The sequence below is a fragment of the Bison bison genome, unplaced genomic scaffold (genome assembly GCF_000754665.1).
Source record: "Bison bison bison isolate TAMUID 2011002044 unplaced genomic scaffold, Bison_UMD1.0 scf7180017864135, whole genome shotgun sequence".
Taxonomy (NCBI): domain Eukaryota; kingdom Metazoa; phylum Chordata; class Mammalia; order Artiodactyla; family Bovidae; genus Bison; species Bison bison.
In genome coordinates, this window is record NW_011494707.1 from 5838310 (window position 1) to 5851337 (window position 13028).

Here is a 13028-nt window from a genome sequence, read left to right on the forward strand (position 1 = left end):
CAGGTCTAGTGGTTTTCCCTACTTTCTTCAATTTCAGTCTGAATTTGGCAATAAGGAGTTCATGGTCTGAGCCACAGTGAGCTCCTGGTCTTGTTTCTGCTGACTGTATAGAGCTTCTCCATCTTTGGCTGCAAAGAATATAATCAATCTGATTTCGGTGTTGACCATCTGGTGATGTCCATGTATAGAGTCTTCTCTTGTGTTGTTGGAAGAGGGTGTTTGTTATGACTAGTGCATTTTCTTGGCAAAACTCTATTAGTCTTTGCCCTGCTTCATTCCGTATTCCAAGGCCAAATTTGCCTGTTAATCCTAATTGAAGAAGTCTGATCAACATTACAAACACCAAAAGCTGCACAACAATATGCATGTACTTAATACCAGCCAACTGTATACTTAGAAATGGTTAACAGATGATGTACGTGTGTTTTGCTAAAAGTAAAAAGAAAAGCTATAATCATCAGTAACTCGGCTCACTGGTGCCACATTCTCCTGATATGATGTACTGAGCAGCACACGTCTGCAGTATCTCTGCCCGAGAAGAATGGATGCCTGTAGACTTGGCTGAGGAAACATCAAAAAAGTCCCAATTGAGGGGCATGCCACAAACTAGCCTCCGCTACAAAATATTGTCAAGGTACTGAAATCAAAGACAGACTGAGAAATTGTTCTGGATTGTAAAAGAGCAGAGAGATACGACAGCTGAAGTGTAGCATGTGAGCCCAGACTGAATCTGGATGGGGAGTAGTTGTTTTTCTCTTTTAATCTAAGTAGCAAAACTTATACACATTAGGTTTGTAAATGAGGTAACAGTACTGAAGCAACATCCATTTCCTAATTTGGATTACTGTCCTGTATAAAAGAAGGTACTTGTTTTTAGGAAAATGCACACTGAAGTAGTTAAGAATAAAGAAACGTTATGTCTGGAACTTACTCGAAAATGGTTTGGGGGGAAAAATTACACACACGCATGTAATTCGAGAAAGGACGACAAGGCAAACAGTATAATGCCAACATTCAGGAAACTGGAAGGCAGGTAGGTATTTTGGCAACATTTATAAAGCCTGAGATTATTTCAAAATAAGAATTTAATAATAAAAAGTAAATGAAACCATGGAATGTATGAGACTCACATTGAAGCCAGGTGAGACGAAAAAGAGTCAGTCAGAATGCGGAGGAGTCCAGAGGGAGGCAGGAGGAAAAGCACAGAACGAAGAGTCTGAAAGCCAGGGGAGAGCATCAGGGGAGAAGGGTGCAACATCGGCCCGGTCAAATTCCGCCACAGGCGGAGTGAGGACAAAAAAGGATCCACAAGGTGTGAGATCCTGGCATATGACCCAACCTCAAGTCCGAGGAGCGCTGAGGACAGCAGACCGGCTCTGGCGGGTGAAGAGAAAACCAGAGGGGAAAAGTCGGGAACAGCGAGAGCCAACACCCCATTCAAGATGCCTTCCTTCGAGTGGGAGCATCACAGGCCAGAAGGGACGCTGGGGATGTAGAGTCAAGTGAGGAGGATGGGTTTGCTTTGCTTAGAGTTATTCTGAGATAGAGATATTCCCACAGGCGTGATTCATCTTCATGTGCCACCTATTCCTTTGGTGGTCGGGTGAAATCTACAGGCCCTTCCTCAAAATGATGTTTTCCAATGCATAAAATAAAATACACAAGATTATAAAGAAAAGTAGTTATACTGAAATAGTTACCAAGAACTTTTTTTTTATATCTATGATATAGTAATATAAGATACCAGCTTCCTGGTCAACATATGAAATTAAGAAGACCTAACGGCAGGGACTTCTCCACCGGTCCTAAGGCTCTGTGCTCCCAATGCAGGGGGCCCGGGTTCAACCCTTAGTCAGGGAACTAGATCTGGCATGCCATAGCTGAGTTCACATGCTGCAATGAAGATCGAAGAGTCCAAGTGCTGCACTAAGATGTGGTGCAGCCAAATAAGTAAATTAAATACATAAATTTTTTTAAAGACCTAATGGCAGGTGAAATAACTATGATAACTTCAAAGTACTGATGAGGGCAAACAATATTCAAGATATCTACCAAAACGAAAATGCCATTTGAAGATACCTAGGATTTCACTTGAGGACAAACTTCCTGCTACTGCTAATGTGGCTGGGTTGTTACCTACATTCCTAACAGAAGAAATGAACAAATTCAGTTAAAGGTTAGACAAAATATAGATGTCAACTCCTCACCGCCTTCCCCAGATTCACAGACTCCGGAACTCTATCTATGGCAGGAAAGCGGCCCATGGACTAGATTAAGGAGCTCTGCACTAAAAGAATGTTTACAAAGGTTGATGGTATGATCAGCAGAGAAGGGAAAACATCCAGCAGACAGAAGGGCAAACCTGAAGAGCCAGTGCCTGACACAGAGGGAGGGACTAGCCTTCTAAAGACACCTGTGAAAAGGCCGGGCCCAGGCTCGGCGGGGAGACCTGTGGGTCTGGTGGTAAGAACACAAACTGGCTCTTGCCTGCTGGCTTCTATTTTCATTGAGGCATGACCAGCAGCTGAGAGGGAGGCCCGGAGAGAGATGGTGAAAATACTGATATTGTAGAAAGTCGGAAAGGGGATTTCTGAGCATGATGGAGTCCTTACTTGATGCTAGTGCTCATAAATTTAAAGCGACAAATGAGCTCAGGTATGTCCCATTCTACTATAATACGCAGATGCTCAGGAAGAAAGAAAGTGAACGATCAGAACCAACTAAGGCTGGGACTTAGCTACTGCTGCTGCTAAGTCGCTTCAGTCATGTCCGACTCTGTGCGACCCCATAGACAGCAGCCCACCAGGCTCCCCCGTCCCTAGGACTTAGCTAGACGAGTTCAATATGTGGAGAGGAGCAAGGGGAAGAAGAAAGGATAATAATGGACCAGGTGGACAAGGAGAGAAGTCTAGACCAGAGAGTAGAAGGTAACTGACAGTGAGAAAGCAACGGAGATCAACCAACTGCTGAAATGAGGTAGCCAAGTGGATGTGAAGGACGAGAGGAGGCGCTGTCAAGGAGAAATGATGGAGGCGGGCACAGTGCCTGCTGATAAGACCCATGATGCCATTAAAGGAGTGGACAGCTAAGGGGAGGCAGAAGCGAGGACTGCTGACCACCCGGGACCAGACGTGACAGAGCTTTTGCAGGTGCTCTGTGTGGATGCTGGAGTCATCTGAAAGGAGGAGAGAGATAGGAATAGAGAGCAAGATGAGCCAAAGTCTAGGCTTCTGGTGAAGGCCATGCCCAGGACGTCAGCAGAAGGGGGACGGCGGAGCTGGTTACACAGCCCTGGTAAGAGCCGTGGCTCCTGTGAAGAACTCAGATGGACCGAAGGTGGTGGGCCTACTGCCCGGCTGCACAAGCAGAGCTGAAACCATCTGTGCTTGGGAGAATGGTGACCGCAGTCACCTGGTTCCACTTCAGACAAGGAAGTCAGAGGTACTTCCAAGGAGACTGCCAGAAAGAAAGGTTCTGGCATGCACAAACCCTAGAGTGGAAAGATTTAATAAGGAAGAGAAGTGAAGGTCTGGGTCAGATTTAAAGCACAGGGATAAGAGCCTCAGTAATAACAGATGGCCTGGGAGCCCTGATGGAGTTGTGACTAAAATACTCCAAGGTCTGAGTACAAAACTAGAAAATGAAGCATCCTCCTATTTAGCTGTTTCTCTCCTTCTATGAAAATAAAATCCTCAGGCTGGAAAACACATTCATAGGAATCTGGTTAAAGCAGTTCCTTCAAAACATTTCTGCGATAAGACTTCCCAGATGGTCCAGTGGTTAAGACTCCATGCTTCCAATGCAGGGGGCACAAGTTCGATCCCACATGCCACACAGTGCACCAAAAAAAAAACTGCACACATTCCATCATAGTGCTCTAATTACATGTGGAATTTGTATTTTATAGTGGCTTTCAGAGTCAAGCATGAGCCACAGGAAATAAAATTACTTTGTTATACCCAAATTGTGTTATCCAGTGGGTTTACCCACCAGGTTAAGCAGTTTGGATTCAAAATTTTTTTAGCATTTCCAAAAATCAAAATCATCAGTAGATATGAAGACGCAGCACCACTGAAGCAATTAACAAACAACATGACATGGTCCTAAAGACCCTACAAGGAGATCATGCTGAGGGAGAGAGATTGTAGTTGAAGTCTATGTTCTAGAACCTTTGCTGAGAAATATCTCCTTCCCTACCTCACTCAGTAACACATCCACCATGGGAAAGAACATAGTTTACAAGAATAATTAAGTGAAAAGTAGTTACTGACCTTAGAGCAGCAGGCATTTAATACTGCTGGGACCAAGACAGGCTTAGAGGCTTTCCCAGGCACTTTCCAGGAAATAAATGAATGGAGGAAAAAAAGCCACTCTGACGTGCTTGAACATCCAGGGTTCATTAATTAAATATTTAACAATCACCTCTCTGAGGGATCGTGCCCTATGCTGGGGATAAGGACTAGGACTTGGTCTCCCCACCCCGCCAGGTTGCTGGTCAGCACATCACACCAGCAAGTTAGCCGTCAGAACTGAATTTTTTCCTCCAAAGACCATCACAGTGTTACTGAAACATGGCTGTTTTTGAAAATGCGACACTGCAGCACTTGTCTCAGTGAAAGATAACAGAGACACATACCCCACAGGGAGTCTGCCAGACGACTGAGTCATACCAGTAACAGCACAAGCTCCACTCAATGAATCTGGGGACTCAAGAGGCCTCATTAGAGCTAAATGAGGCAGCAGCTCCTCTCCTGTGCCATTCATGCTTGACCAGGCCTTCAATAGTGGGGCACAATAAAAACTTTAATGGCTGCATAGGCTGGAATGGAAATCCGAGACTCTGTCTCAGATAGTACGCACAGAAAGATAATTCTCAACCGAATCCAGATTTACAAGCTCTGAAGAGAGGTCACATGTAATCTTACCGTTGCGAAAAACTTTATTAAAATCAAATCCTTGGCTTGCTAGAAAGTCAATGCTTGAGCTCTGAAACAAGAGTAAATAGAACATGCATTTCAGTGATGTTCATGGCAGGTGTGTGAACAGAAGCAGAGAAATAACTCTGGGGAGTAAATGAAGGCAACCAGGCAAGGGGGCAGCATGCCACGGGTCAGAGGACAAGGGGTTTCTACTCCACGGCTGCTGAACTGTCCATTCATTCACTTCAACTATCTGGGCTTCTCTCCTATAGTTTATGAGAGAAATATCCTTTGTTACCCAACATTTAAGAAAATTTTACTTGGTGAACTTATATTCTCCCAACAGGAGGAAACTCCTGAATAAAAATTAAATGTATTTCTATTATCTCACCCCAGGTTCAAGTTTAAGGGAACAAATGTGCAAATTATAAGGTATCAATATTCACTTCAACTTAGATTCTAGAAGCCCAAAATCTTAATTGGATGTTCTTTACATTCAACATCATAATACAGAAAAACTCCCAGTAAAGAGACTTATTAAACACATATTTCAAAGTCAAAATATAAAAGTAAAGGTAGCAAAAATATCAAGTAACAATACACAAGAATGGGAAAAATTTCACAAAGTCCTTACTCAACTGACTGAAGAGTGGAAAACATCACTGAGCTTCTCTAATTTTATTCTTGTTTTAAGTCAGGACAGCCTTGTCTAACTCAATGAAACTATGAGCCATGCTGTAAAGGGCCACCCAAGACGCAAGGGTCATGGTGGAGAGTTCTTCACTGGAGAAGGGAATGGCAAACCACTCCAATTTCTTGCCTTGAGAACCCCATGAGCAGTATGAAAAGGGAGAAAGATATATGACACTGAAAAAATGAAATTCCCAGGTTGGTAGGTGTCCAACATGCTACTTAAGAGGAGTAGAGAAATAACTCCAGAAAGAATGAAGAGACTGAGACAAAGAGAAAACAATGCCCAGCTGCGGATGTGACTGGTGATGGAAGTAAAGTCTGATGCTGTAAAGAGCAATATGGCATAGGAATCTGGACTGTTAGGTCCATGAATTAAGGTAAATTAGAAGTGGTCAAACAGGAAACAGCAAGAGTAAACTAAAGAGCCTCCTGATGAAAGTGAATGAAGAACGTGAAAAAGCTGGTTTAAAACTCAACAGTCAAAAAATGAAGATCATGGCATGATCTTTTGGCCTCCAAAATCACTGCAGATGGTGACTGCAGCCATGAAATTAAAAGACACTTGCTCCTTGGAAGAAAAGCTATGATTAATCTAGACAGCAAATTAAATGGCAGAGACGTTACTTTGCCAACAAAGGTCCATCTAGTCAAAGCTATGGTTTTTCCGGTGATCAGGTATGGATGTAAGAGTTGGACTATAAAGAAAGCTGAGTGCCAAAGAATTGATGCTTTTGAACTGTGGTGCTGGAGAAGACTCTTGAGAGTCCCTTGGACAGCAAGTCCAAGGGAGATCCAACCAGTCCATCTGAAAGGAAATCAGTCCTGAATATTCATTGGAAGGACTGATGCTGAAGCTGAAACTCCAATGCTTTGGCTACCTGATAACAAAGAATTGACTCATTGGAAAAGACCCTGATGCTGGGAAAGACTGAAGGCAGGAAGAGAAGGGGACAACAGAGGATGAGATGGTTAGATGGCATCACGACTCGATGGACATGAGTTTGAGCAAGCTCCGTGATTTGGTGATGGACAGGGAAGCCTGGCGTGCTGCAGTCGATGGGGTCTCAAAGAGTCGGACATAACTGAGCAACTGAAGTAACTAAATTCAGAACAGTTAAATCTGACCCCTTATAGAGCGACCCTTCCTGAGCCATACTTGATGTTACACCATCAGTCTAGACTGAGGATGCTCTCCTAGTTCCAGTAAGCTCATTACCGTATTCACTTTAGAGATGTTGCTGAAGACAACGTCTTCTACATTAATGACTTCTTTATGATAACAGAGGGCTTCCCTGATGGCTTAGATGATAAAGAATCTGCCTGCAATTAAGGAGACCTGGGTTCAATCCCTGGGTCGGGAAGATCCCCTGGAAGAGGGCACAGCAACCCATTCCAGTATTCTTGCCTGGAGAATTCCATGCACAGAGGAGTCTGGCGGGCTTCAGTCCATGGAGTCACAAAGAATCAGACATGACTGAGCAACTAATACGATGATAACAGAAAGGGAAATGTCTTAGGGTCTCTAATCTGAGGAAAGCTGAACTGGTCCTGAGTCCTGGTCCGTTTTGATCCTTTGGGCCGCAGAACTGATGGTGTGTTTCCCCCTTGTCTTGCCTGGTAGGAAGCTCAGAGACAAGCTTCTGAGGTAGGCCAAAAGTAAGACTTTCTTTGGCATGAATTCTGTGTTCTAATCATAACACAGTAATCACACCCTCATTTTTCTTTTCTTCCAATTTTTCACTTACTTATTTTTAATCTTAGGTTAAAAGGTTTTATATATTGTATATACTTTTATGTATTTTATGTATCTTTATTACCTGACACAAGTTCTTTTAAAATATGAGCAACTTAATCAAATATACATAGGTATGTGCACACGCGCACACACACACATACACACACACACACACACACAGATACAGGCACATCATTTTCTATCTGTCCAGGTTTTCTGTGGTGTGAAGTAAGCAACCATTTCCCCTATATCTTCCCTTTTCATCCTGTTCTGAAATAAGACCAAATGCCTTCTGACTTAGGCCACAAGCCCCTCTACCTTCCATGCCTGAGTATTCTTATAACTCTGCTCCCCTAATACCCATCACTGACAGAGACACCAAAAGATGGGTTATGGAAAGGCATTTTTACTCCTCCTGTCACTAGACTCCAAAATATCCTAACTTTCTTCTTTAAAAATCAGAGTCAGAGATCACGTATCCCCTTTTTGAAGCTATTTATTTTTTACTCAAATAATACTCTTTAGACTGCACCAAAAAATCTACTCTGTGCAACTGAACTTCAAGCCTTTTAAAATGGTAAATTTTAGGTTATAGATTTTTTTTTTACCATAATAAAGAAAAAACACTTCAAACCAAAAAATTTTATTTGTAATATACTAAACACTATCTTTGGTCTGTCCTAAATGTACCATTTTCAAGATTCAAAAGATAAGCATAGATATTAGGGGGGACAATTTGAGGCATCTATCAAAATTTTAAATCTGAAAGTTCTATGACTCATTAATTCCCCTCCTGGGAAAGCTATCCGATAAAAACATTCCTGGAGTTTAACCTGAAACTTAGTCTCTAAGTCTCTCTAGACAACCTAGAAAGGTGGGATGGGGTGGGGGAGGGAGGTTCAAGAGGGAGTGGATATATGTACACTATGACTAATCCATGTTATTGTACGGCAGAAACCAATACAACATTGTAAAGCAACTATCGTCCGATTAAAAATAAATTTTAAAAATAGCTTAAAAAACATATGTTGATTCAGCCAAAAAAAAAAAAATTCCTATATACAACCAAGACACATGCACATGGACACTGACTATAGCACTGTTTAAAATAGGGAGCCACTGGAAAACTTTCCAATTCCAATTAGATCAATTATAATACATCTGTATTATGAAATATGAACTGTGTTAAATGGAAAATGCAAGTTATATAAAATATGAATGTTATGACTGCGTATATTAAAGGAAAAACCTAAAATTGTGTTTGTGTGTGTGTGTGTATATACATACGTAGACACAGCAGTATACGTATATATGGCACAAAAGGAGTGAAATGGGGAAAGAAGCGGCATGGGGGAAGAGAGGCTATTTACAAAAAAGAAACATGTTTTACTCTATAGACAGCTGCAGTGTCTTGACTTTTCACGACCATGTATGTATTTTCCTCCATGAACTCAACTACAGATGTTCAGCCAGAAAAAAGAACAGAAGAAAAAGGAACTTGAAAAACTGGAAATAGAACTGCCTTATGATCCAGCAACCCCACTGCTGGGCATACACACTGAGGAAACCAGAAGGGAAAGAGACACGTGTACCCCAATGTTCATCGCAGCACTGTTTATAATAGCCAGGACATGGAAGCAACCTAGATGTCCATCAGCAGATGAATGGATAAGAAAGCTGTGGTACATATACACAATGGAGTATTACTCAGCCATTAAAAAGAATACATTTGAATCAGTTCTAATGAGGTGGATGAAACTGGAGACTATTATACAGAGTGAAGTAAGCCAGAAGGAAAAACATAAATACAGTATACTAACGCATGTATATGGAATTTAGAAAGATGGTAACGATAACCCTGTATACGAGACAGCAAAAGAGACACTGATGTATAGAACAGTCTTATGGACTCTGTGGGAGAGGGTGGGAAGATTTGGGAGAATGTCATTGAAACACGTGAAATGTCATAAAAAAAAAAAAAAGAAAAAGGAAGTGAAGACAATGTAGATGCTTTGCAATTCACCTGGATGGGCACGTGCTCCAGGAGTGTGCATGGCTCACAGGAGGTCCATTCCTCCACATCCTGCCTAGTGTGCATGGATCACTGTGTGTACAGATACTTAGTTTTCAGGTAGCATAGTAAGTTGTTTTGCCCCCCAATTCTCCCTGCTTTAAGGATAATAATAGCTTTTCAAGATCTATTTTTAACCAGACACAATCTTCACCCTACTCGCTGACTCTAGAAGCTAAGTTCCTTTTAAGATGCGACTCTGCTGTAAGACAAAATCCACCTTAGATGGAGGACCAGAAAAAAAATTCAGAGATACAATCATTTACCTTACCCATACAATTGCCAAGTTTACTTACTATGTCTCAACCACTTCTCTGCCTTTGTTTTTCCAGAATAGAGAACTGTACCATTTGAGCCCACTAATCTCTGGCCTGTCTTCAAGTCTATGATGTTTTTCTTTTTTTTTAAGGAGTGGCGGGCTATTAGAACTGTATGAAGTGTTCCAGGTATAGTCACAGGATGGTTTTGTATGATGGGTAGGGTTCTTCTGATCTGTCTCCAGTTGATTTCCCAGAATAACTGTGTTTGTGTTGGTCTTTTAGAACACACTGTCATCCCTAAGATGTCCCACTGCCACTGTGTGCATTTGATTAATCCCTGGCTAAAACCAGGGAATCCACTTTAAGGAACTGTCTTTTGCTGCTACCACTGGAAAACTACATCCATACAAATGTCCAAACTGAACCTATCTTTCTCAGAGAAAATCTACAAATACTGTTTAATGAAGTATTCTATATGCAGGTGACTGGTAAATAGTTGTTAAATGAGGATGAGATGGTTGGATGGCATCACCGACTCAATGGACATGAGTTTCAGTAAACTCCGGGAGTTGGTGATGGATAGGGAGGCCTCGCGTGCTGCAGTCCATGGGGTCACAAAGAGTTGGACATGACTGAGAGACTGAACTGAACTTATTACAAGGTAAAGAAATATCAACAATGGTTTATCTGCTAATTTAAGAAAAATGCTGGTTACAAGACTAAAATTACCTTCTCTCCAGCTCCTGACATACAATGAATGCTGTTTCATTTGTTTACATCCTCCCTTATTACAGAGAGAATCTGACATGACTCAGTCACTCAGAAGCCTACCCTCTAGGCTTTCTTAACTGCATTACTACTTAGATGCAGAAAAAGGGACAGACGGGAAGACTCAAAGGAACCAATGTTACTGGGGAGAGAAGCTCAGGCATAAGATTCTAAGGAAGAGAAGACCAAAACTCAGGCTTCATCACATATCCATATGATAGACACTAATTGACATTCTCCTTATCAGTGGAGATCAATGATCTCCTTATCCATTAATCAGATTATTAAGAGAGAAAAAAGGGGAAGCTGACATTCACTGAATGTCCACCAGATCAGCTATAACTCTGAACTGGCTGTTCTAAAGGGGACCCTCCCTGTATCCTTCCCTTGGCTCATAAAGTCAGCCCTCTCCTCCTCAGTAGGTAACAGTGGTCTTTTTCTACCCTCTCTTTCCTAACTGGTAAACTTGGGAAAAGAAACTGAGCACGTATAACTTAGCCCCTTCTGGCTTCCCTGGTGGCTCGGACAGTAAAGAATCTGCCTACAATACAGGAGACCTGGGATCGATCCCTGGGTCGGGAAGATCCCCTGAAGAAGGGCACAGCAACCCACTCCAGTATTCTTATCTGAAGAATCCCATGGACTGAGAACCCTGGGGGCTACGTTCATGGGGTCACAAAGAGTCAGACACAACTGAGTGACTATACTTTCACTTTCACTTCTAGGCTTGCTCTTTTCAAAGAGGATACACACATATTCTGCTCCTCCAGAAAATAAAGGTCTACCCTTGGAGAGGCATGCAGTGAGGACGGGGTGGGAAAAGACCTGCAGGTCCTGATCTGTAGGTTCAGTTCAGGGTAAGACAAAAAAATCCCCCAAAGAGCCACACTACGAAGTCATGGTCTCAAATTCAGCTTTACTTATAATAAAGTTCATGTTCCCATTTCCCTCTGCCTGTCTCTCACATCTTATTCCTTAACTCCTCACTCTCAGGTCAAAGGAAAGATGGGAGTATGATTTATTTATAACCCTAAAACTGAAGGTCAGTGAGGTAAAGTGATTTGCCCAAAGTGCAAAGTTGGTTACAGAACCAAATTTTAAAGAGAATTCTGATTCCACGTTTCCACACAGCTTCATCAGGGACTCATAACAGAAGAAAAAAAAAACAACTCAATTATACTACTAACCTGACAAACAAATTTGACATCTGGTGAGGATCTATTGAAGGGTTTCGGGAAAACATAGAAGTTAAAAGACTTTGTTATATACCTAGAGAAAATAAGATAAGAGGAGACTTAGGGTGTTAAATTATGCCGTGACAAAAGAATTCCCACCACTTGTTAAAACAACCTACTTTGAATCTGTGTAGTCATACTTAAAAGTGCAAAGGCCAAACTGAAACAGCAAAAAGTCCATGGAATGCTGGAAAAGGGAAATAAAATATCTGTCAAAACAGTGCTGTATAGTCGACATTGAGCAACAGTATTTGCAATGAGGTAGGTTTTCTGATTACTCTACTTGACTTTGGCAGAGTACTTCTGATCCAGATTACAGATTATCTATCAGAAGCACTATTAATTTATATACATTTCTTAATATTTTTCCCAACTAAGCACTTATGCATCATCCAGAGCATCATAGTAAACCCATTTCCAAATGATTAAAATAACCACATCATATTTCCTGTAAATCAAATTAACAATGAAAATACTAAAATTCCCCAAAATGTTTTCCAGCAAACAATTATTTTTGCTGTTGTTTTAAACACCACTAAATATAATTTCATAACTGGGGTTGAGAAGTTAATAAACAAGTTTGACGATTTTATTCCTCTATAATTTAACATATGCAAGACCAATATGGGAAAAAAAAAATAAGATTTTTCTAGCACACCCACTTACCTTTTTAAGCTTCTGATACCTTTCTTCTGGAGTGTCAAAACCATTTGTTAATGCGGTGACTGAAGGTCCATCGCTGATTCCTAGATTTTAAGAAAAAAAGTTTTAACCTATTAGTAAATGCTATTGGAAAAATGTCAGTCAACTATTCAATGGCTCTATAATTTCATATTTTTATGAATTAAAACTAACTGGAAGTGCTCTTTACTTCACTTTTTCAAAATTAGCATGAATTTTGCAGGCTAACAAGCCAAACCCTATAATAAAGAATTCAGAAATACAAATGTTTCAATTTGAGAATGGATAGTTTCAGTATCTAAAACAGATTTCAAATAAAGAAAACCCTACAGATAATCTCACCAAAAAATTATTAGAACTAATAAATGAATTCAGTAGAGTTGCCAGATACGAAGTTAATATTCAGAAATCCACTGTAAATTTCTATACGCTAATAACAAACTATAAAAAAGAGAAATTATAAAAACCATCCCATTGACAACTGCATCAAGAAGAATAAAATACTTAGGAATATATTTAACCAAGGTGAAAGACCTATCCTCTGAGAACTGTAAGACACTGGTGAAAGAAATTGAAGAAAACATGAATAAACAGAAATGCTCATGAACTGGAAGAATTAATATTGTTAACATGTCCATACTACCCAAAATGATCTACAGATTCAAT

At 40.9% G+C, this 13028-nt stretch overlaps 1 protein-coding gene across 3 annotated transcripts in view; it reads right to left on the reverse strand.

The window, feature by feature from the left end:
- Nucleotides 1-13028, reverse strand: part of PARN (poly(A)-specific ribonuclease) — a 65562-nt gene that overhangs the window by 49074 nt on the left and 3460 nt on the right. For 2 of the 3 annotated variants that reach the window (XM_010839876.1, XM_010839875.1), the window contains exons 3-6: nucleotides 12348-12427; nucleotides 11801-11868; nucleotides 11634-11715; nucleotides 4926-4986 (exon numbers count right to left, since the gene is read on the reverse strand). In XM_010839876.1, the coding sequence (XP_010838178.1) occupies nucleotides 4926-4986; nucleotides 11634-11715; nucleotides 11801-11862 (205 nt within the window). In that variant the 5' untranslated portion in view covers nucleotides 11863-11868; nucleotides 12348-12427. The remainder of the gene's footprint in view (nucleotides 1-4925; nucleotides 4987-11633; nucleotides 11716-11800; nucleotides 11869-12347; nucleotides 12428-13028) is intronic. The other variant, XM_010839877.1, reaches the window with a different exon arrangement.